This window comes from Crotalus tigris, unplaced genomic scaffold (genome assembly GCF_016545835.1).
Source record: "Crotalus tigris isolate CLP2741 ecotype Arizona unplaced genomic scaffold, ASM1654583v1 scf7180000019137.2069052, whole genome shotgun sequence".
Taxonomy (NCBI): Eukaryota; Metazoa; Chordata; class Lepidosauria; order Squamata; family Viperidae; genus Crotalus; species Crotalus tigris.
The window spans coordinates 736,922-761,437 of NW_024097395.1; the positions used below are offsets into that span (position 1 = coordinate 736,922).

At 40.2% G+C, this 24,516-nt stretch overlaps 1 protein-coding gene across 17 annotated transcripts in view; it reads left to right on the forward strand.

The window, feature by feature from the left end:
* The window catches only part of MTSS1 (MTSS I-BAR domain containing 1), a 147,285-nt gene that overhangs the window by 17,430 nt on the left and 105,339 nt on the right, over positions 1 to 24,516 (forward strand). For all 17 annotated transcript variants that reach the window (XM_039359856.1, XM_039359851.1, XM_039359842.1 and 14 more), the window contains exons 2-3: positions 1,324 to 1,385; positions 9,096 to 9,169. In XM_039359856.1, coding sequence (XP_039215790.1) covers positions 1,324 to 1,385; positions 9,096 to 9,169 — 136 coding nt within the window. The remainder of the gene's footprint in view (positions 1 to 1,323; positions 1,386 to 9,095; positions 9,170 to 24,516) is intronic.

Here is a 24,516-nt window from a genome sequence, read left to right on the forward strand (position 1 = left end):
TTGCTACTGCTCAATGATGTCATCTAGCCTACAAGACAATATCTGGGGAGTAATCAGATTTTTGAGGCAGATTCTCTTCTTGACCTTTGTTTTAAATAATGTTTTTCATGCCAGTGCAATTCAATGAAGCTCCATAGAAATATTGCACTTTTTCCAAAAATTTCACTCTGTTTCCACAGCTCCAGGTGTGATATTTTTCTCCACACATTATTATAATATCTGCAAATTTCACATCTCTGTGTACTAGAAAGCAAGCGTGTATGCAAGTAGGCCAGTTAAACTGGGGAGAATTTGTCATTGCTTGTTTGTGAGTTGAGGATCCCGTTTGGGGCTGCTGCTGAGATTTGCGTAAAACAACATAGTCTGCTTTTTTGTGGGGATATTGCAATAAAATTATTTGAAAATTATTTGAGGGGTAATTGAGTCAAACAGTTTAACAATCACTGATATATACTTTTTCCCGTGTTGGTCTTTGCTGCCAGTTTAAACAAAGTTTAAAAATGCCACTATTAAAAAATTTGTGAATATAGGTAGTCCTCGAATTATGACCATAATTGAACCCCACAATTTTGCTCATAAGTTGGCATGTTGTAAAGCAGGTCATCACATGACAGTGTCCAATTTTATGGCTTGGGGGGGGGGCTAAAGTGAATGTAGTCATTAGCTGAACCCATTATTATAGGGTGGTTTTTGTTGGAAACCAGAAATAAAAGTTTTATTTCCATCATCAACATTGTGTAAATCATGGTCATATGACTACAGGATGCTGTAAATGGCCGTAAATGCAGGCAGGTTGCCAAGCACCCAAAATGCAATCATGTGACCTGGTGGGAGCAGGCCCAGATATTGAAACTTCAAATCTGGGTTGTAAGTAATGTTTTTGAGATTGCTAAGCAACCGGTCATAAACTGAGGACAACCTATGTCTGTATGTTTGAGAATTGGATGTCATTTCATTATGGCTGATGATGGATTTAAAATTCCGTATAACCAAGCTCTATCTTCAGTTGGTTGTGTGCTGGTGTGTGAACACATTGTTTGCCCCAACCCCTTTATAAAGTTAAGAGAAATGGTTATTCCAAAGTAGCCTCCATTTTTATCTACATACAGTCAAGATTAGTGTATGAATTTGATAGAAAGAAATTATTCTGTGCTGATATAAACTTGTTTTTCATCCTGGGTCTTTTAAGAACAACTTGATCAATATTACCTGTGTGTTTATTTATTGCCACTGTGTATTTCTCTTTCTTTTTTGTAAATTTGCTTAAGTTTTCAGAAATGGATTCTTTGTAGTGATCAAAATTTTGTACTTCTTCTCTTCCAGGGAAGTTACCCAATTTGGGAAGATTTCATAAATAAAGCGGGGAAGCTCCAGTCTCAACTTAGGTAAGCTATCCTTCCATGTGGTAGTGGGACCTACCTCACTGTTAAAAAAAAAATATGGGTCTTCAAAAGTTGTAGATGATTTGTGGGCCTTAATTCGCAAGCAAAGCAGTGGAATTGGCTGTGCAAAGTTAGTTTGGGAACGGCAAGGCAGAAACATGTTAAACAATGAAGTAGATACTTAAAGTACCACAAAACTTGAAGTGTTCATTTTTAGCCTTTATTTTAGAGAAAACAGGAGAGGTGGTGGTGGAATAAGGCTACTATGAATTGATTTATCCAATTTTAAGGTTTATTGTTTTTAATATTTTTGACGTTCTTTTTTATATCGTTTTATCATGTAAGCTGCCCTAAGCTGCTTGATAGTGAGATGCGCTGCATGTAGATTTAATAAATAAATTTTATTTGCTATTACATTCTAGGGGCATGCTCCAGATGCAACAAAGTAGGCACTTGGGGACTGAATATGGCCACAAAATTGATCATTCATATCATATATCAGTGTTTGTACCTTTTTAATTTTTGATTATCAGGCTTTCTCTTAAGAAGGCCGTGTTAGTTTTCTTTAATCTGTTGCATTAGCCTAAGGGGTTTAACCAATTTTCTAAGCAGGGATTGTTTAACCATAGCTAACTAAACCACAGTTACATGCTAAGGCATCCATTGTCATTGTCTAAGATATTCATTCATTGTAGTTTATTAAGTACATTGCATTTAACATAGGAAAGCATTTTGTAAAAGCTGAGCAGGCAGACACCCCAGAAGGGAACTTATAAGATTTTACATCTGAGTAATGCCAACTGGTTGGGTTTAAAATTAAAGGTATTTAAATTTACAGTCTTAAGTTAAAGGAAAATGTTATAAAGCTAATAGAAGAGAATATTTTATCTCAGGGTTGATCTGGTGCTCTTTGAACCTGATTGTTTTTTTGTAGACATTTCATTACCCAACTAGGTAATATCATCAGTGCACTGATGATATTGCCTAGTTGAGTAATGAAACATCTGCAAGAAAACAAGCTCAGAGAATACCAAAATCCCACAGTTTAAAGCTTCTAGGCATATTGTATGGTTTTGATCCTTGTCTGATGCACATACTGCCTTACAGAAGCTTTTTGTATCTTAATTGTCAGTAAAACTGATCTTTTTCCCAGCTGGCCACTGGGAACTAAAAATTAGAGAGGAATGAATTATGCAGTTAGTGAATAGCAGGCATATCTGCCTTACATCCTGTTTTTATGAGGATTTAAATGCTTTAACACCAAAAAAGGAAAGGAAAAGAAACCGGTGGCAAAATCTGGAATATTACTTGCTCCCTGGAATTTATTTTCCCTAGTCAAAAAATCAAAAGAGTTGGACGAAGCCATGCAGACTAGCAAATGCAGACTGGTCAGTGCGAGAATCAGAATGGAAAACTTCCAGACATATGACTCCGCCAGCGTCTAGTGAAGAGCTGCTACTGTTAAATTATTCTTACACTTAAAGAATTTTTTTTTTAACGTTGGAAAACTGCTAATTCTGTTACAAGCAAGTGTAACTTTATTTAGAACTAGTGATCGAGAATGCTAATGGAACAACTTTAATTGATGCAAGAAACTAATTGTTTCTACAAATAAAGGATTACATATGAGAAATAGTTATGGATTGGCAGCTATTTTAGAGGGAGGGAAAGAACATGGGAGCTAACGTAAAATAGTAGTTAAGTTATTCTACCAGGCTGACCAAGGTTTCTCATACATCATCAGTTCTTTTTATCAATTGATCTCACGGAGTTACTGTGCTTGTTATCATTAGCTCATTTGGGGAAGCTTGGAAATTGAAGAGGACCACGAAGATTGCATGTCTACGAAGATTCTCAAACATCCAGGACATGGTTGTCCCAAAGGTGCTTTTTCCAAAAGGCAACTGGACGTTCTTGGTTTTTTCCTTTGAAAATGTTTCGCTTCTCGTCCAAGAAGCTTCTTCAGAACTGTTCTTCAGAACTAAAGAAGCTTCTTGGTTAAGAAGTCATACATTTTCAAGAAGATCCAGTTGCCTTTTGGAAAAAGCACGTCGGGGACAAGAAGATTGCATGTTTTTTTCTACACCTACTTTTTTCCTTTCAAAATAGTCTCCAGGACCTTGTAATTCTTGGCAACATTTTTGTAATTGGTTTATCCTTGCCTTCTTCTTGGAATCGCAACTAAGCAATTGACCTGAAGTCACCGACTGACTGGCTTTGAGCCTAAGGCAGGGCTAGAACTCACAGTCTCCTGGTTTCTGGCCAATTCTTTAACCACATCACCAAACTGGCTCTCCTTTTTTTTTAAACTCGTACTACAGAGCAAAAAGAACACATGGGTGTGAGAAAAGAGGACCAGGAGAAGGAGAAGTCAAACTATTTGTGATTTACAAGCTGAACAAAAACTGAGGTTTTTACTGGAAAAGAGTTATTTGGTTTGGGTGTGCTCTTTGCTGAAAAAAAGAAAGCAAACAGTAATTAATATACTTGTAGTATAGTTACAGTAGTTTGCTGTGGTGACACGTTTTAAAGGGGAATCTGTAAAATTGAAATGAAAGTCCGTAACAGAAATGAAGCCACAAGAATTTCCTCTTGCTACAGGAAGATTTGATACCAATTGAAGCCCACTAATTTTGTGAAGCATCTGGTTATATCCAGGATTGTATAATCGTTACTGGCGCGGGTTCACATATAATTGATTGTTGGGGGCAATATGCTGACTGTAAACTGCTTAGAGAGTGCTATAAAGTACTCTAAAGTGGTATATAAGTCTAACTGCTATTGCTATTCTGAGCTATCATGGGCTTGTTAGGTGTGATGTTAGTGTGTTCTTGGCTTGAGCAAAGATCCAGGGTCAAAAGAGAAAATGTGACTTTGTGTGTGTGTGTATACATACGTGTACATGGGGCACACACATCACACCCGTTGAAAAAACTTTCAGAAGCTTCCTGTTTTTCTGTGCTGGCACAGCTGCTTAGTAAAGAGTTCCCCAACTTTTCCAACTTTGTGGACCAGCGGGGGGGGGGGGGGAGCAAGCAGCGGGCATGTACACGGGCGCAACTCCATGTGCACAAGCGGCAGGAGTGTGCATGCATACAATTGCCCGCTGCTCACACCAGTGAGGATGCACGCTCACCCGCCACTTCTGCAGCCTGGTTCCGAATGGCTCAAGGCCCAGAAGTAAGCTGTGGCCTGGGGTTGGAGACCCCTGGCTTAGTATGTATTCTTGGCTTTAGAAGCATTGTTCAAGATGCACCTAACAGGTGCTTCCTGTGCATCACCAAATCATTTTTTACTTCTTGAATTCCCATTGCTGTACTTCTGCAATCTGTCAGATAAGCAGAACCATAACTCTATTTTGTTATGCTTGAAGTAACTCTCTTTATTTGCATTTGCCTATTCTAGTTCATTTAAAAAAACCCATCACAATAAAATCATGGTTTACTATCACTCAGGAAGCTGATCTAAGTTGTAAAATGAGAAAAGCAGACATATATTGGTTAACTTGCCTTTATTCCTCAAGTTGGAGATAAGGCACTTAAAATAGCACCAATGTTAAGCTGTAAAATCTTTAGGTTTTTTTTTTTTCCTGATTTCAGGATTTTGGATTTCTTTTTGCTTCCACCTGCTGTGTGCCTTTCTTTTTAATTCATCCCCAAAGTCGTGCCCCAGATTCCTTAAAATTTATATTTGAACGTGCAATTAACTGAGACAAAGAGAAGAAATAGTTCAGCGTTTTTAAGTTTTTAAGACGAACAGAGTGTTTAAAAACCTACTTACTCATCAATTGCCTACTATATTTAGGGAATGTCTTATGTTTTATTCAAGGGAGAATCTGGGTAGCTGCTACAAAAGGTGATCACGTGACCCCGGGACACCAGAACTGTCATAAATGTGAATCAGTTGCCAGGCATCCAAATGTAAATCACATGACTATGGGGATGCTGCAGTGGTCATAAGTGTGAAAAATGGTCATAAGTCACTTTTTGCAGTGCGGTTGTAATTTCGAACAGTCAGTAAGCGAACTATTGTAAGTCTAGGACTATCTGTATATGTCACTATTTTGTATCAATTTTGGGATAAGCTAGTTTAGTTTTGTTTTTAAGCCCGCCTAGCAATCTGCTGAATCCTAATTTTACATTTGAAGCAGGCCACTGTGAGTTTCCATATGCTATGACTTAATCACAAACTGAACACAGTCTGAGTTAAGATTGTTAAAACCATCTTAAAATACTTAATTCAAACATGTCAGTGATGACTTACTTTTCCTGCTCACTAGCATCATTGTAATACATCAACGTGGACTTTGACACAGGCTTCCTTGGACAGATGCATGAGTCAGAGGTTTTATGAATATCCTGTTTCCCTTCTGACTTCCATCTATTCCAGAAGGAGTTTTGTTGGACTCTTTCATGATGGGTGGTTCTCTAGGATTTATTTTGCATTTTGATGTTCCTCATGATTTTCAGTATGTGTTGCCTCTGGAAGCCGTAGAGGACATCTAAAGTGCTCTAAGTTAAATGAAAAGTTAACCCTCCCCCCAGCTCATTTACAAAATATGAAGCTTCTTGACCAAAAAGTTTGCTTGATCTGTCAGATTGGTCATCTAAGACGTAAACACCTCTTACAAAGATTGGAATCTCTGACGTAAACACCTCTTACAAAGGTGAAATGTTCTGCAACTGACTCATGAGACAAGCCTGGATAAACTCAGTGCAAATGTAAAATTTCCATTTAAAATATAAGCTCACCAAAGAGATCCCAAAGGTGCTTTTTCAGGGGGCAACTGGACTTTCTTGTTTTTCTTTAAAGATGTTTTGCTTCCCATCCAAGAAGCTTCTTCAACTCTGATTGGATGGTGGGGAATGGAAGGATTTATACTTGATTCCTGCAAGGAGTATAAATTTTTCCATTCCCCACCATCCAGTCAGAGCTGAAGAAGCTTCTTGGATGAGAAATGAAATGTCTTAAAACAACCCCCCCCCCCAAGAAAGTCCAGTTGCCTCGTGAAAAAGCATCTTTGGGATAACTATGACCTGGATGACTGAGAATCTTTGTAGACATCATTAAAGAACGATCCAACCTAGAACTAAGGAGAAGTTTGCTAACAGTGAGAACAATTAATCTGGTGACTTCAGTAGTTGTGGGTGCTCCATCACTGGAGCTTTTCAAGAAGAGACTGGACAATTATTTCTCTAGGATTGTATAGGGCAGCGGTTCTCAACCTGTGGGTCGGGACCCCATTTGGGGTCGAACGACCATTTCACGGGGGTCGCCAAACAACGCAGTCCGCCATTTCCCCCCCCCTTTTCCTTAGCTGTGCTACTCCCGTTTATTCTATTGGCTTTTGAAAGCCAATAGAAGAAACTCTCTTGAATAGAGTCTAATTCTATTGGCTTTCAAAAGCCAATAGGAATTGTCCAGGCTGTCTCTGCCCTGCTGAGCCCGCCAAAAGTCCCATTCTGCAAACGGTGCTGCACCAGTTGAGTAGTCCTCGACTTATGACCGGTTGAGGGTCACGGCATTAAAAAGGTTGAGAACCACTGTTCTAAATAGTTTTTTGGATTGATCTGCTCCCAAATCCTTGTAGATCAAGTGTCTGCCACGTTTGATTGAAACAGATAGATATTTGCATGTTTCTGTTACCTTGCTGTTGTCTAAAATAAGACAATAGTACATCCTTTATGTAGTAGCAAGATTTGATAAGGCAAATATGTACCCTGAATACAGAATAACTTTGTTTCCAGAAGGGAAACGGTCTTATGAATCTTAGATTGATAGAGTTGGAAGGGGCCATTTAGGACATTAATAGTCCAGGCCACTCCAGCTAAGCATCTGCAACTGATGATTATCTAACTTCCAGTGAAGCACATTCAGTAAAGGAGAGCTTGTGGGTCATGGCATTTGCTGTTAGCGTTCTAGTTTTTAATCATTTAAACCCATGATTTTATGGCATTCTCTTTGGAATGTCAAGATCAAGTCTCGACTAATCCCTGGCCATGACATATTTCCTACTGTTAAAAATATTATATCCATCTCATCTTTGGATGGGATAACATACACTAAGCCATGATATACTAAATTAGCCTCAGTAGGCAGAGTTTACACAATGCTGAGCACCAGCTGTGGCTAATAAACCAGAAAGGTTGGGTTGTCATGACACACTGGGCCCCTGTCAGCACAGACTGCCTTTGTAAAGCCCCGTAGGTTTTGCTGAGCTACCACTTAAACTTAGCTTGTTGAATAAATCCCATATAGCTAGATGGGTTCATAATGCTAACCTATGAAGCATGTTTCACTAAGTGCACCAGTGGGGTTTGCATAACAGAAAATTCAAAAGCAAATGAACCACATACTTCAGTGTAATGTGCAACCCAGTCAATAAAGTTTGCGCTTTTGAGCATCCGGTCTATTCTTTTTTAATTATACAGGTACTCCTTGATTTACAATTACAATTTGGACTGGAATGTCAGTTGCTAAGCAGTGTTGTTGTTAAATGAAGCATTCTATGACTGGCTCTGATTTTATAATCATTTTTACTGGAGTCATTATGAGAATCAGTCATTAAATGAATCTGACTTTCCCAATTGACTTCACTTGTCAAAAGTCTGCTGGGAAGGTCGCAAATCATGTGACTGCAAGTCACTGTATGTGTGTGTGTGTATGTGTATGCATGTGTGTCTATGTATAGGGTTTTCCTGTTTGAACTGGGGGTTGGACTAGAACAGAGATGATTTTCCATGGAGAGAGATTTTTCTGGGACCAGAGGGGGCGTGGTTTTGTGTGCTGCCTGCATCCCACAGATGGGGGCATTGCTTGTTTGGGCGGACCGGTTGTTGGCATGCCGTGGCCTGGTACCGGTCCACGGACCAGGGGTTGGGGACCCCTGGACTAGAAGACCTCCAAGGTCCCTTCCAATCCTATTATTCTGTGTTCTGGCTGTCATAAAAGTGAGCTAATTACCAAGTGCCTGAATTGTGATCATGTGACTGTGGGGTGTATATGCAACAATCATAACTTTGAGGATGGATTGTGTGTCACTTTTTCCAAGACTATTGTAACTTTGAACTATCATTAACAAATGGCCATAACTGGAGGACTCCCTTTACTACTGTACCTCTTACCGCAAAGTTTTAGACAGTAAAGAAATACAGGTAGTCCTTGACTTAATGACCACAATTGAGCCCAAAATTTATGTTGCTAAGTGAGAAACTCGTTAAGTGAGTTTTGCCCCATTTTATGACTTCTCTTGCCACGTTTGTTGTGAATCACTGCAGTTGTTAAATTATTAACACAGTTCTTAAGTCAATCTGGCGTTGCTTTTTCAAAAGTGGACCCTGGGATCCAGCAACTGTCACAAATATGAACCATTTGTCAAGCATCCGAGTGTAAGTCACATGACCGGGGGATGCTGCGATGATCATAAATGTGAAAAATGTTCCTAAGTTCATTGTTTTCAATGCCGCCATAACTTCGAATGGCCACTAAACGAACTGTTCTAAGAAAAGGACTACCTGTGCTTTCTACTATTACTTGTTGTCCCTTTGAAGAGCAAATAACAGAGGAAACGAGATTGAGAAGATCAACGCCATTTCTTTGTTCCACGTACAGCTGCCTTTTTACCGTCTTATAGTAATTTTTTCTTCTTGTGTAGTGACCCAAATAGACTGCAACAATCTGTTTCTAATATTATGCTGTCTGTTTGTATTCTAGGACGACGGTTGTAGCCGCAGCTGCCTTCCTGGATGCCTTTCAGAAAGTAGCAGACATGGCAACCAATACACGTGGTAAGCAGATGTGTCGGGGTTTTTGTTTTTTTACTTTAGTGTGTATGTGGTCTGCAAAACCTGTAGGTGCTTGTCTCACCCTTCTGTTTTTAAAATTTGGCTATTGGAACCAATGGCATATCTGTTAAGACATCTGTGAGTATTCAGTTTTCCCTACCCGAGTGTGAATATGTACCACTGGCTTGAAAGAATATAAGCCAGAAACCTGTCACTGAAACTTGCTTGGTGTGAATAACAGGCATGTGGCTTCATTGGCCATCTGAATAGCTATTGTGGCTTGAAACAAAAGGGCTGCTTCATTTTATTGGAAAATAAATTTATTGGGGCAGATTAAGCCTAAGTCTTGTTTTTTGGAAAGAGTTGGGGGGAAAGCCACAATTCCATTAAATGAGATGCAGGGTAAATATATATTCTGGATATATATTTATATTCAGAATTTGCCTGTACTGCTATGGAAATTATGGGAAAACGCAGCGCCTCGGTCTTCTCTCTACAGTGTTCTCACTAAGCAAAATGTCTGGAGAAGGAAGGAATATAAATGAATGTGATTAATTTGCCATAGTCTTTCGAAGAATCAGGGACAGGCATGCATTGAAATGCATAAAGCTGGGAATGAACTTGTGCAGGGCACAATTTTTAGACGTCGGTTTCTGTTGCGGTGCACAAAGACATTTTTATGGCCCAGGGCCACTCAGAGTTGTTTCTGGGAGCTACAACGTGGGTGGAGCTATTTTTTCAGCAATAGGAATGTTGTCATTTTTATGTGCCTATTTTAGAACCTACACTGCAGTTTCCCTCTGTTTCATAGCTCATCACAGCAAAAAAAATGAGTTCTTCCCAGAGGGGGAAAATGTTGTGACAGTGATGAAACTTGTGGCTGTGATAGATTGTGCTGCCTTAATCAGACAGAGGTAGAGAGGCAAGCAGGCAAAAAGTCCAGAAGAGGAAGGTTTCAGATCTGATTTTGAAAATAATCAGATAATGGGTGAAAGGCGGCAGACAGACATAACCGGTAAAGCAGAGAACATAACCATAACTTAAAATTATAATGCAGATTTCTCAGCTGCTGGAGGTCTATAGAAAGCCTTCATGGGCGGAGATGGGACCCAGATGCTAGCCCAGTGTTTGGAGGAGGGTGGGATTGATAACTAGGGGTCTCTGAGAGGTATACTACTCCTATTCCCATTCTAACTTTCCCTGGGATATATATATTTATTCCCAGTATTTCTGTGCCATTCTGTTGTAGAAGGCTCCATGTAGTGCCGAAATAGAGATGGAAGGTAAAGACATTGAAATATATTAACAGTAGTGCTAATCAGCAGAAATGGATCAAAAAGGCAAGCTAGGATCTCTCCAAATAGTCTTTCTCGCAGCCAAAGTTTTGCCTCTTTCCAGAAACTCTACAGGAGAAGGCAAATATTGTATGTGGGGTAGTTTATTCCATAGAGGGCCACGGTGTGGATCGCTGTTGAGATGACCCTGGACCAAGAGCCCTATACAGGTAGTCTTTGACTTACAACAGTTCATTTAGTGACTGTTCTGAGTTACTACGGCACAGAAAAAAATGACTTAATGATCATTTTTCATACTTAATGACCATTGCAGCATCCCCGTGGTCATGTGATCAAAATTCAAACACTTGGCAACTGACTCATATTTACAGTTGCAGTGTCCTGGGTTCATGCAATCACCTTTTGTGACCTTTTGACGAGCAAAGTGGATGGGGAAGCCAGATTCACTTAACAACCGTGTTACTAACTTACAGTTAACAACTGTAAGATTCCCCAGATTTTAGAGTAAGGGAAAGGCAATCTTGTATATGAGAACATAAGGAATGCTCTGCCGGATCAGATCTCCTGCCCATCTAATCTAGCAATCTGTTCTCAAAGTGACCAACCAACTACACAGGAAAGGCCTACTAGTCTCCCAGCAGATCCCAGTGACTTCCAAGAACTTTACTTTTTTTAAAGTAAATCAACTTGGTAGCTAGCACCACATTTCATGGTAAAATCTCTTGGAAAAATTTAGAGTTAAGAATAACCTAATATTGCATTACGTGCTTGTGGCACAGCCTGCCTGCCTTCCTTCCTTCCTTCCTTCCTTCCTTCCTTCCTTCCTTCCTTCCTTCCTTCCTTCCTTCCTTCCTTCCTTCCTTCCTTCCTTCCTCCCTCCCTCCCTCCCTCCCTCCCTCCCTCCCTCCCTGTCCAAAAGCTCCTGTAGCTACTTGCCAGGACTTTAGCTACAACCTTTTCGTATAGTACAGTGGTTCTCAACCTGTGGGTCGGGACCTCATTTGGAGTCGAATGACCATTTCACGGGGGTCGCCAAACAAGGCTGTCCGCCATTTTTCCCCCCTTTTCTTTGGCCACACCCCTGGCACCCAGTGATGTATAACTGGTTGGGGGTCACCACAACATGGGGAACTGTATTATGGGGTCGCAGCATTAGAAAGGTTGAGAACCACTGGTATAGTATTATTCTTAGGTTTATCTGCTTATGTTTCAAAATGGGAAAAATTTATATAATGCACTTCTCAGAGGGTAAGTGCATTTGAAGCTGACTCACCAGCACTACTTAATTGATCTCACTACTTAGGAGATCCACTGGAAATGCCTATTCATTGCAGTCCTGTTATTTGGCTTTTCTTGTGGGTAGGGTGGTTTCTCCAGTCCTAGTGCCTTGCAGATGTTTTGAGACTACACCTCCCAACATTCCATCCTGGCTAGGAATTCCGGAAGATGCCATGCCATAAATGTGGAAGGTTGTACCCATTGGGGAAATATGAATGAAGGATTTTGAGTGTCCTCATCATCAAGAAAAGGTTGTGGGCAGACCCTTGATGCATTGCTTCGCTAATTAATAAAGCATGGCCTTTTGTTTATCTTAAGGTGCTATATTTCAAATCTATGTGTTATGTTTGTTTTACAACATTCTTTCTAAGGTTGATAGAACTACTATTTAGTGCCACCACTGGTTTGTTTGCCCCTTTGGAAGTGAGTGCCCTTCCCAGATCGGCAATCTAAAATGTTATTTTCAAAGGCTTCATCTCATAGATTCTCCTTTCAAATACGCAAATATGCTTTTTTCTGGAAATGTAAGTAATAACACAATTTATAATAATTCTGGGAGTGTCAAATTAGGTTCAGGCTTCACCTAGCCCAGGGGTGTCAAACTCACAACGTCACATGACGTGTCGTGACATATCGCAACTTTTTCTCCATTGCTGGCAATGGGGTTGGTGCGGTTTTGGCATGACGCATCCCGCCCGCGGGCTGGCAGTTTGAGACCCCTGACCTAGCCTATTAAAAGAAGGGCGAGAATAACTGTGGTCATTTTCTTTCAGAGACAGAATATTTTCCCGTAGAAAAAGTTCTCAGTTTAAGCAGATAAAAACAGCCGTCATTTTGTGCCTGTTATTTCTGGCTCAGCTGTAACATTCTTTGATTTTGGCTTAATGTGATATGAGAACCTAATTTCTGTGGTTTAAAAACTGGTTTAGGGCTTAGTATGACATAACCAAGCTGATTGTGCTTAGCCAGCAATTACAGTTAAAACATATCTGGCTTAATATGATGATGTACCCCATTGTTACATTGCACAGTAAGTTTTTTCAAGTTTTCAGTGATGTAACATACTTGTCTGTTTCTCTTGTAAAAACAATGTTGTCTATCACATGATCATTCAGGTCCACCCTGCTTAGCTTTTAGAGGTCATTCAGTGTTAGCTACATGCTATCATCTAGTACAGCGGTTCTCAACCTGTGGGTCGCGACCCCATTTGGGGTCGAACGACCATTTCACAGGGGTCGCCAAACAACGCAATCCGCCATTTTTTCCGCCATTTTTTCCCCTTTTCCTTAGCTGTGCTACTCCCTCTTATTCTATTGGCTTTCGAAAGCCAATAGAATAGACTCTCTTGAACAGAGTCTAATTCTATTGGCTTTCAAAAGCCAATAGGAATTGTCCAGGGCTGTCTCTGCCCTGCTGAACCCGCCAAAAGCCCCAGTCTGCAAACGGTGCTGCAAGGGGAACAGTCTGCAGAGCTTCCCTCCCTGTTGAGCAACTAAAAAGTAAGTAAAAGAGGGCCGGGGGTGGGAGGTGGGAGGCCGGTGGGTGCAGGGAGGGTTGCTGGCGCGCATGGGGCCCGGCAGGTGCCTTACCTGCCTTGGGCTGGGCCAGCTGGTGGCCCAGCCGGTGGTCGCCCTGGGCCGCCGCTTCCGCGGCCGCCCGGGAGCGTCTGGGCCTGCCTGCCGCCGCCCCTTGCCGGCTATGCCTCAGCCGGTGCAGGGGGTGGTGCTGCGCATGTGCGCCGCGCAGGGGGCAGTGCCGCATGCTTGTGACCGGGGTCGCCGGTATAAAAAGGTTGAGAACCACTGATCTAGTAAGTGATATGTATGTAACTTGTACTATGTATGATGTATGTGTACTTCAGTATTTTTTGGGTTGTGGTTAGGCACACTGAGGAAAATTTAGCCAAGTCAAGTTGTGTATACTATAAAACCATATTTTACCAGAATTTGATGTAACCAATCACATGCTACAGATTAAATGTCCTCTGCAATTTATGTCATGGGCAAAACAGCACCATTCAGCCAATTACGCAAATTATATTATTTGCATCAGTTTACTTCCTTGTGTTGATGATGCCATCAAGTAAATTATGTACATCTCATCTGCTTTTTGATTTGATTTCATTTGAAGACTTTCTTGACTAATAGCTGTACCTCCTCTGCATTCACCTGTTAAATCGGGCTTCACTTTGCATTTTCATGTATAGGCAGTCCTTGATTTACAACTGTAATAGAACCTGCCCGTCACGGTTGTAAATTGTGACAGTCATGAAATGGGTGGGTCACAACTTTTTTTTCTCCCACAGCTAAGTGAACCAATGGTTCATAATAGGGATAGTTTTGCTCAAAGCTGGAAGTAAGTGCCAGTTTTTAGCAAAAATGTTGTAAAATGCCTAGGCACATGATCATGAGATGCTGGAAACATCTGTAACTGTGGCTTTGTTGCTGAGTGCCCAATGTCCGGTCACATGACCACCCGTCATCTATTGGAACATTGAATCTGGGTCATAAGTAGTCCCAAGGTAAATCAGTCATAACATTGAATGGTTGCTAAGTGACCAGTCATACATCAAGGACCTGTATGGTTTATTTAAATTTGTAACCCTCTTTCTTATAACTAGATTCCACTTGTGGTTAATGGTAATGACATAATATGAGCAACAGGCCCATTCCAAAATACTAAAAACTACAAAGGACAAAGGGAAGATTCTCTTACTGCAGTTCCTCCAATGCTAATTTTTCATGGTATTTTTGCTTGCTTGAGTGTCTGGTAATTTCTTCCTAAGTAATGTTTATTTTTTTCCCTAATATTTTGCAGTTGCCATTGAGAACCTCTCTGTGTTGTGTATATCTGCCTTCTGTTAGAAACAAGTTAAAAATCTGCCCTGGGTTTTAGCTTCATATACATCCTATATGGTCCTGGTTTCCATAACAATTTGTCTACTTCACAAAGTGAGGTCCAGACACAATTTGAATGTGAGATTTATGCTTATGTTTCATTTCTTTATAGTTCTATAGCATGCCTCATTTCCAGTGAGTTTCTTCACATAGGATGATGGTTCCTATAGTGATGACTATCTAGGAATAGGTTATTATTAAGATAATTGGGTATAATGATTTTAACTTCATATATGCTGCTTTTTATTAAGTTTATTCCTGGAGGAAATGCATTATGTTATGCATGACACAACCTTAAGTAGCAAGATTCTGTTTTCTTTGCTTTGTTTTGCTTTGCTTTGCTGGAATAGACAAATAAATTAAGCTGTCATTTTTTCCCAAATATAATGGCTTTAAGGAGGCATAATTGCTGCAAGTGCAAATTTTTGGACAAGCTCTTGCTTTGGTGGAATTTGGGTTTATAAAACAGCAGTGCAATGATAAAACTTCCTCTTTCAGTTCTCTCATCAAAAAGCTTTAGCCATCTACTCAGATGTTGATATGGTGGCCTTATATTAGGAGAAGACAACCATTTTGTCATTTCTTGTCCACCCTGAAGAAACTTGGCGGGGGGAGGGGAGAAATCAGTTTTGAAGTTTTGAGAATTTGATTTTGGAATTTCTAGATCAGGGTTTCCCGACTGGCAAGTTTAAGACGTGTGAATAAGATGGGTGAACTTCAACTCCCAGAATTCAGCGGGTAGCCACGCTGGCTGGGGAATTGTGGGAGTTGGAAGTCCACACATTTTAAACTTGCCAAGGTGGTAAAGCCCTGATCTAGATGGAGTTTTAAAAAGTGAGAAATTGGTGCCCTAAATCTTACAGAGGCTTTAAGGCCTTGTTAATAAACAATCAGCTGGTTTTGTTTTTTTGTTAAAAATATTCAGGCACTCACTTTCTACCTGTGGCTTAATTTTTAATTGGATTTATATCTGTCTCTTCAGGGCTCAGAGCAGCTTACATGGGGCAAGGGGTTCTCTCATTTTATCTCCATCACAAAAAGCTGTGAGTAACCTGGGCTGAGTGCGAGCAGTTGGCCCACACTCATCCAGCTAACTCCATAGTTAAATGGGATTTGAAGCAGTCCAAGTCATAAGGCATTATTAACAACTGTATCACATTGTCTCGCCTTACTTTCCATACCTCCAGGCTCTAAAGTGGTGACGGGGACCATAATCAGCTTGGTAATGATTCATTCCTGCCTTAAATAAGACTTAATTTCCAAGCTGTTACCTGCTCTAGGGAACATCCCTTGGCACTCGTCCATTCCATTGCATCCTTGTGTAGGATTTCAAAGGGCAGTGTAACAATACGCCCACAAAATGACATGGAAATACTGTCCGTGTTACAAGGTGTGGTATATTTGACTTGCATGGAAGCATTCATTTTCTGTGGGTAGTTTAAACAAAATTGCTGACTTACTTTTGCCTAATGCAAAAAAAGAGGGATACATTGCAAAATTTATTTTGAAACCCTAATGAGCTGAGAGCTCTCTTGAACGTTGCTTATTGTAGTTACTGGAAGTTGCAGTCTATTTTAGGGCCCAGCCAATCCTGCTGAGAAAAGCGTTTTATTCTTGACAGTCAGCAGGAGACCTCATGAGATGTTCATCAGCTTTTATGAGCACTATATTAGCAAGAAAAAAAATGGCTGTATACAACAATCCTGTATACATTTATTATTAAAAGGTAACATGACTAAACTACTGTTATAATCCATGTTTTATGTCTTCACCACATCTGAGGTTAACTGGTATGGCAATAAAACATTTGTAAGCTCAAAATCTGAGTTGGTGGACTCAACAAAACACGTCCTAGCTCTCTTCTCTTTTAACATACCTCTTAATTTCGTCATAGACACAGTGCAATTTTAGAAATGTGTGTGCAGTAGAATTTCTGATTTGATGAATTCTTCTCCATCCCAACCCTATCTTTTTTTTGGGGGGGGGATCCAATTTATCCATTGGGTTTTGTTTCTTAGGATTTGCAAAGGAGAAAAAGGTAGTGTAAAGAAAAACATCAGTACCTTTCTTTGGGGATACTTTTCCAAGTTTAACCAAGTCATGATATCAGATTTTGGGTTAGCAGCCTATTTCAGTGTACAAGCTTTATTTCTGTTGTAAAGAAGAAAAAAATGACCATAGAGATAACCTATAGATCAAATCTGCCTTCGCTCTATATCCAAAGTACATGGTGGACCACCACCTCATTCATTGATCAGTACTGCCCTACATGGTGCTGGAGAACCTTGTTGTTCAGTCGTTAATTTATGTCTGACTCTTTATGACTCCATGGACCATAGCACATCAGCCCCTCTCCCTGTCTCCCGGAGTTTGCCCAAATTCATGTTCATTGTGTCCATGACACTATCTAATCATCTCATTCTCTGCCATCCCCTTCTCCTTTTGCCTTCCCTCTTTCTCAACATCAAGGTTTTTTTCCAAGGAGTCTTCTCTTCTCATTAGGTAGCCAAAGTATTTGAGCATCAGCTTCAGTCTGTATCTTTCCAAAGACCTGCCTTAACTGCCTGCCTAAAATGTATATGATTTATTTCCATTGTTCTCCCTGCCCTGATTTGTTTTTTCACTTACCCAATGGAGACCTTTAAATCTGATCATGTGAGCATTGAAAGTGTGTGAAACGATTGAACCCATGTTCTGTCTCCACGAACCATCGTATTATGTCTTGGGCTGTTGGGGCAGAGCATACAATGCCTTAGGTTCTGTTCAGGTTAGGCCTTGGTTCAGTCAGCAGCAGGTGAATTGAAGTTGATATTCTTTTGATGGGCTGTATTAAATATTCATGCAAAAGAAGCTTGGAAGATACATTAAGTACCATTGTTTTCTCTGCTACTTCCGTTTTGCCCCCTTCCTTTGTTTCCAGGAGTTTGAATTTATGAAACTGATGCGAAGATTATTTGAAAGCCCGAGTACTTCCTCCAGGATGGACAATTGATCTTCAAAGAACAATTGTTAACAAATCCTTTGATACTCCCTTTGGTGTTTGTATTTTTCCTCCCTGTTTTTTATTACAGCATGCCTTTGTTTTCTTTAGCTTTTTATTCTGTATTATTGAGAAATAGAATTAGAAAGAGTCTTAACCTCTCCGTGAATCACCCCAAGAAAAGTAGACAACTGGGCTCAGCAGATGATGATCAAGGTGTGTGTGTGTGTGTGTGTGTGTGTGTGTGTGTGTCTACTTAACTATTTAATGTTACCTGCACTCCTTCAAAATATGCTGAACAATTTTGCACTGTACATGTTTATTTTTGCAAAATGTTTATATACTTTTTTGGGAAAGGATCTTTGATTCCTTTCTTGGATGAATGACTAATCAAGTTTTGAGAATAAACTTTGATGTCCAGAGTAACTTCACATCTAAACAGTAAATCTGATATAAAATTGAATTTGAAAACCATTTCAGAATTATGATGGTGTTGAAACTCATGAATTAGAGTACATGGATCTATACCATATACCAGCTTGACTTTTTTCTATATATATAGAATCTGCAGTATAGAATCTCTAAACTTCAGGAAAATTAGAATTCTACTACCGGTCTAATTTATAGAAACTTAGACCTGTAGCCTTGTGTGGAGTTGAATGGCTTAGGGCACTGATGGCGAATCTTTTAGAGACTGAGTGCCCAAATTGCAACTCAAAACCCACTTATGTATCGTCGGGTGCTGGGTGGGCGTGGCCCATTGGGTGGATGTGACCCATTGGGTGGGCGTGGCTGCCATGGTAACAGCAGACTGGGTGGGACTAAAAAGTTCAATCAATCAATTCCAACTTTGCGAGATCTTTTTTTCCCCCGCGAGAAGTTGAAATTGATTGATTGAACCTTTTTGGGGGTTTTTTGGACACGGCGGTGGAGGCCTAAAGCGAAAAGGTTTTATAAAACCCAGCTGAAGGCCTAGGACTGGGGCGATACCACACGTGCCCACAGAGGGCTCTGCGGGCCACCTGTGGCACATGTGCCATAGGTTTGCCACCACGGGCTTAGGGAAAAACTAACTCAGTTTCTCAACTAAATTATATTTTAAGCTAACATTGTGGTCTTGTTCCCCTTACATATAGTTTCAATGGCTAATCTTTCCCACAAGATCTTGAATTGTCCAGTAATGAGCATTTACCTAAATTTGATAAATATTTTTTTTGACAGTATCTTGGATGAGGACCCCACACCCACCTAATCTAGTAGCATGGGAACACCTCCCTGGAAAGCATCACTTAACATAACCTAATAATTAAAAAACTGAGCGATCGGAAACATGTATATTTCTGCACTGGAAAAGGTTTGGTTAAATGAATGAACAGTTTATAAAACCCTGCCCAGCTTTTCTTTTTTCTTTGTTTGCTGACAATGACTGTTTAATTTGATCCTCTTGTAGGAGAAGGAATTAAAGAATGAAAGAAAATCAGGGTATTTCATCTTTAGTTACAATTGGAATCCAGTGACTTGCATTTTTTTGTTCTTGGCTGAAAAAGATGTGTATTAATCTTAATTAGTGGGGGAGGAAGCTACGCACAACATTGTAGGCATGCTGTCTATTCTTATACATTGATTATTATTTTTACTTTAATTGAGACTAGAGCTAGCTGAGAGTTCATACAGTCCCAATTAATACCACCCAGGAGCTTTTCCTGGGAGGAGATTTCCAGTTCAATAGGTTAAATAGTCACTATGGTAACCAACATGGATGCTTTTTTTCTGTGGACCTTTAAAAACGTAGTATAGAAACTCCAACAGAAACTCCAACTTCCTTCTTTGGCAGCCTTGAATTTTTCAAAAAGGTTATATTAAGTAAAGAAGGTGTATATTCAGAAACAAAATCTAAAATAAGTTGGCAAAATACTATTTTGTATTAAAGCAATGGGATGCAGATTTGTGCTAGTTGAAATGAAAAGAATGTGCAGGGCAGATTACTAGTATATATAAATTAGACGTAAGTGTATGAGAAAAGCAGGCAGAACTGGGGGAGGAGTGAAACATGTCATCAGCTTAGAGTTGTTGTGCTCCCACAAGTGGGCCAGATCCGTTCCCTTCTGCATTCCATTGACTTTACCTGGCGCTAATTTAGTGTTGGTCTTTAGTTGACAAGATCCTAGCCTTATAGGCTTGAATAAATTTTGTATGCTGCAATCTAGTGGCTAGTTCTGATTCTTTGCACCTGAGAAATATCCTGATGTCCTTCAGATATTTTAGACCAAAAACTCATGCCACCTGTGATCGTCTGCCATAATGCCTTTATTTACAGTAATCTCTATTGGCTTCTCTTGAGATGTTGACTAGGTTCAATGGTTTGCATGATTTTAAGCTTGCATGAATCTAGCCATTTTGGTTTATAGGTAGTCCTCAACTTTCAACTGTTTTTGAGCCTAGAATTCTGATTGTTAAGCAGGTCAGCTGGTGGCCCTGCCCAATTTTACAACTTTTTATGTGGTGGTTCTTGAAAAAGTAGTGGTCATAAGACAAAAGTGGTGATCATTAAGCAAATCCATGGCATAAATTGCAGTCACGTGACCTTAGGATGCTACCATGACTGTAAATGCAGGCCAGTTGTTGAGCTCCCAAAATGCAGTCATGTGACTACTGGAGGGGGTGGAGTCAGAAATTCAAGCATGGTTTGTAGGTAGCCCTGGGAAGGCCTGCTTAACTTCAACTAGTCACTAAACAATCAGTCATAAATTAAGGGCTACATATATAAACCTTTTTTATTGTAGTCTCCAAACTCAGCCAAACGTGGCAGAGTCAATACAGGAGTTGGGCTTAATGTGACACAACAGCATGTTATGTATGGTGTTTAGAGACTTGGATTGGAACTAAGGATAACCAGGTTCACATCTGCTCTTAGCCACAGACACTCAATGAATTATTTTCCCATCCCAGCCTTATAACGTACATGAGGAGTCTCTTTTCTTCAAGCTTTTGGAGAAACGCAGGAGATAGCGATGATGATAAATATCAATAATAGAGATGGCAATGGGATAATCTAGTCCAGGGGTAGGCAACCTTGGCTCTTTTATGACTCGTGGACTTCAACTCCCAGAATTCCTGAGCCGGCCAGCTGGCTCAGGAATTCTGGGAATTGAAGTTCACGAATCATAAAAGAGCCAAGGTTGCCTACCCGTGATCTAGTCATTCCTGGTCAGAAGTATATTCAATCCATTGCCAGATAATCTTTTTTCTTAAGATTAAGGTGAGGTAAATTTTTCCGCCTGTAAAGCATGGTGCTTATTTAGAATAGAATAGAATAAGATTAAGAATGGACTTCGGAGGTCTTCTAGTCCAGCCCCCTGCTCAAGCAGGAAAACCTAAACCATCTCAAACAAGTGACTGTCTAGCCCAGGGGTAGGCAACCTTGGCTCTTTTGTGATTCGTGGACTTCAACTCCCAGAATTCCTGAGCCAGCTATGCTGAGGGAAAGGGAGAGCTTTCCAAGTTGAACCATGCTGGTTGAAGTGCACGAGTCATAAAAGAGCCAAGGTTGCCTGCCCCTGGTCTAGCCTCTTTTTAAAAATTTCCAGTGATGGACTACCTTGGATCATCTTAGTTGCTCTTCTCTGAATTTTTTTTCAAACTCTCAACATCTTTTTTGTGATATGGTGACCAAAATTGGCTGGAGTACTAAGGTTTTATAAAGCGGTAGTAATACCTTGCGTGATCTTGATTTTGTGCCTCTGTTTATACAACCCAGGATTGTATTAGATTTAAATTTGGAGATTTATCCAGTTGAAGCTGCCTGAATTACTTGATTTCTTCTATACTCTTTAATCCTGAACTGTGCCCTTTTTCAGATTTCTTAAGCAAAATGTTTGTGATAGACTCAGGCCCTTGTTTATGTCAGGAAGATGGAAAGATTGAAGCTTTGTCAGCATTCCAAGGACCGGACGGGACACTGCAAAAGAGGAACTCTGCCCAGCACTTTCTAAATTGCATAAGACTTCTGTTTGGAAAGGAGATCTTGTGCTCTGGTTTAGATATCCCCTCCCCCCCCACGCCTGGGACCCATTGCCACATTCCCTAGATATTCATTTGCATAAATAGGGCCTAGCTGCATGAACCCAGTTGAGCTGTTTTCAATTCCCTTGATGGTGATGGCCCAAAGTGCACCATTAGCAGTCATTTTCTGAAGCTTGCAAGCTAAACAAAGGGTCATGCCTTGCATTTAGAGATAAAAGGCTTTGTGTAAAAAATACATTGTGATTAAAAGCAGCTTTCTGCTCCTTCCCCCCCCCCTTGTGTTTCTCTTGCATAGCTCATGTCTCTTTTAATTTAAGACCTATATTTCAAGAACTTTCTTGCAGCTAATATTTTAAAATCCTGCTTACCTTCCTGGTCTTTCCAACGCTTTCAAAGTAGGAGGTTTTCTGCTCTCCTAAAACAAATCTTCAAGGGATGAAGATGGAAGTTCAAAGGAAACCAAAACCTGCATTTGGGAAAGTGTAAAATTGCCAGCTTTTTCAAATGCTTTAATTTTATTTCTGACCTTAAAAAAAGATGAGGGGGGGGGGTTGTGTGGGATCTCAATTTCTAAAATGTTTATAATTAGGGCTATTTTCCCCAAAGAAAGCCGGGCTTTGTTACTTTCCAGTCTTGTTTCCCCATCAATTTTTGATGCGCCAGAAATCAGGTAATGGGTGCCATGGCAACAGTAATTGATGCAACCAAACAGGAGAAAGTTTCCTTTTCATAAATCTGACACATGGGGTGGTTGCCAAAAACATGTACTTGCTAATTATTAAAGGAAAACTGTGTTTGTTTAGTTTCCTTATTACTTCTCAGCAATTAATATTCACGTTGTCTGTGATTCTTAAGGCAGTAAACAGATATTAAATAGCCCTTTATTTCATAGCTAAATCTGTCGTTTGGGCATCTGATGGTGGTGAGTGCCGTATTCTTCCTTTTTTTGATTTTGGCTTCCGTATGAGATGGCCAGGCTGAGTCAAATGCATCATCAGTCATGAAGCTCTGAGCTCCCACAAAAGATCTAAGTCCAGCCCACCTTAAATTCCTTCTTATCTCCCGCTCATTTCCCTTGACTGTTAGTTGGCCAGATTCTTGTAGAGAACTTAAGCTTACAATAAATCTTTATACTGCCTGAATCTCCTGATTTCCCTGGTGCTGGACAAGTTCCCTGTATTTAGCTTTAATGGATACCATAGAGCTGTAGGCTTGCAAAAGAAGGTTAGAAAAACACTCTGTTTCTGCATTTTCTACATTGCATGATTTTATACACCACTGCCAAGAATCTGCCTCCATTCCAGACTAAAAATCCCCAAAATTGCTGCAGAGACTTTGGGTAAGTGGCCTATTGTGGCTGCATAAAGATTTTGGCTGTCCTTCTTTATACATGTAGTCCTCATCTTACAACCTTCTGTTTAGTGACCATTTGAAGTTACAACGGCACTGAAAAAAAAGGACTAATGAATGTTTTTCACACTTACGACCATCGCAGCATCCTCACAGTCATGTGATCAAAATACTGGCTTGTACTTACGATGGTTGCTTGGCAACTGGTTTGTATTTATGACGGTTGCAGTGTCCAGGATTATGTGATCCCCTTTAGCAACCTCTGACAAGCAAAGTCAATGGGGAAGCCAGGTTCACTTATCAACCATGTTACTAGCTTAACAACAGCAGCGATTCACTTAGCAATTGTGGCAAGAAAGGTCGTAAAATGGGGCAAAACGCACTTAACTGTCTCGCTTAGCAACAGAAAGTTGAGGACTGCCTGTACCTTTTCCATCTTTTCTATTTTTTCTTCTTTCTTTCTTTCTTTCTTTCTTTCTTTCTTTCTTTCTTTCTTTCTTTCTTTCTTTCTTTCTTTCTTTCTTTCTTTCTTTCTTTCTTTCTACCTACCTACCTACCTACCTACTTACTTACCTGCATCAAGCTTCATCACTGGTTTTAGGTCAAGGACCTTGAATCAACAATTTCGTAAGGAAGAAGCAAATATTTCAAGAAATTGTACAAAGCCTGGGGCAGGAAAAAGATGCAGCCAAATGAAGCATAAATGCCGGCCAGATTTCATTCACATATGCACACCAAAATCCCTCTTTTAAACCCCCCCCCTTTTTTTTGAAACAGATTCTTGGCACAGCCTCTTATTTGTGATGCAAATTAAAGTATAAAAATTGAATTGGGTGGGCAAACCCATTTTGCATCCTTCTGCCTGCATTATTTGTGTGCAAAATAAGGTCAGGGATATAAGAAGTCCTAAGATGATGAGTTTGGAAAGCTTCCCTTAATGGTTGGCACATCAAAAGCAGCTTTGTTTAATCCTTAAAACACAATGGCCAGTGGCACTGATTTTCTTGCTTAGGCATTTCCGTCCCTTGTGATGCTATCTTCCTTCCAAAGCTACTCTTGAGCTCTGCTCTCTGATGTTCCCATTATCCCTGGAGGATTAAGGTCTCTGTGTATTTTAACACATTCCTGTTGTGGAAAAAGTCTTGCTCATCAGCGGAGGTTTGTTCCGTGCATGTGGCAAGCCAGCTAGCAAGGTTTATCACTGTGGAACACTTTACTCATGATGTGTTCCTTATTTGTATGCTCAGCTGCATCGTATGCGCTCCATATAATCTATCTTTATTTTTCTGTGCACCAGCTTTTTGTAAGCCAGTTATTTATCTTGCTGTTTGGTGTCAAGAATCACAACAAGGCGTCCTCTCTGTACCCACCTTTTCTTCTTCTCCTTCTCCTTTCCTTCCTTTCATTCTTCCCCTCCTTTCTCTCTCCCTCTCTTGTCTCCCTCTCCCCTCTCCTCTCTATTGGTTCCTGCATTACCTGTACTCTGATGAATGGAGCATTTTCAATAGAGAGAAGCCCACCAAATAC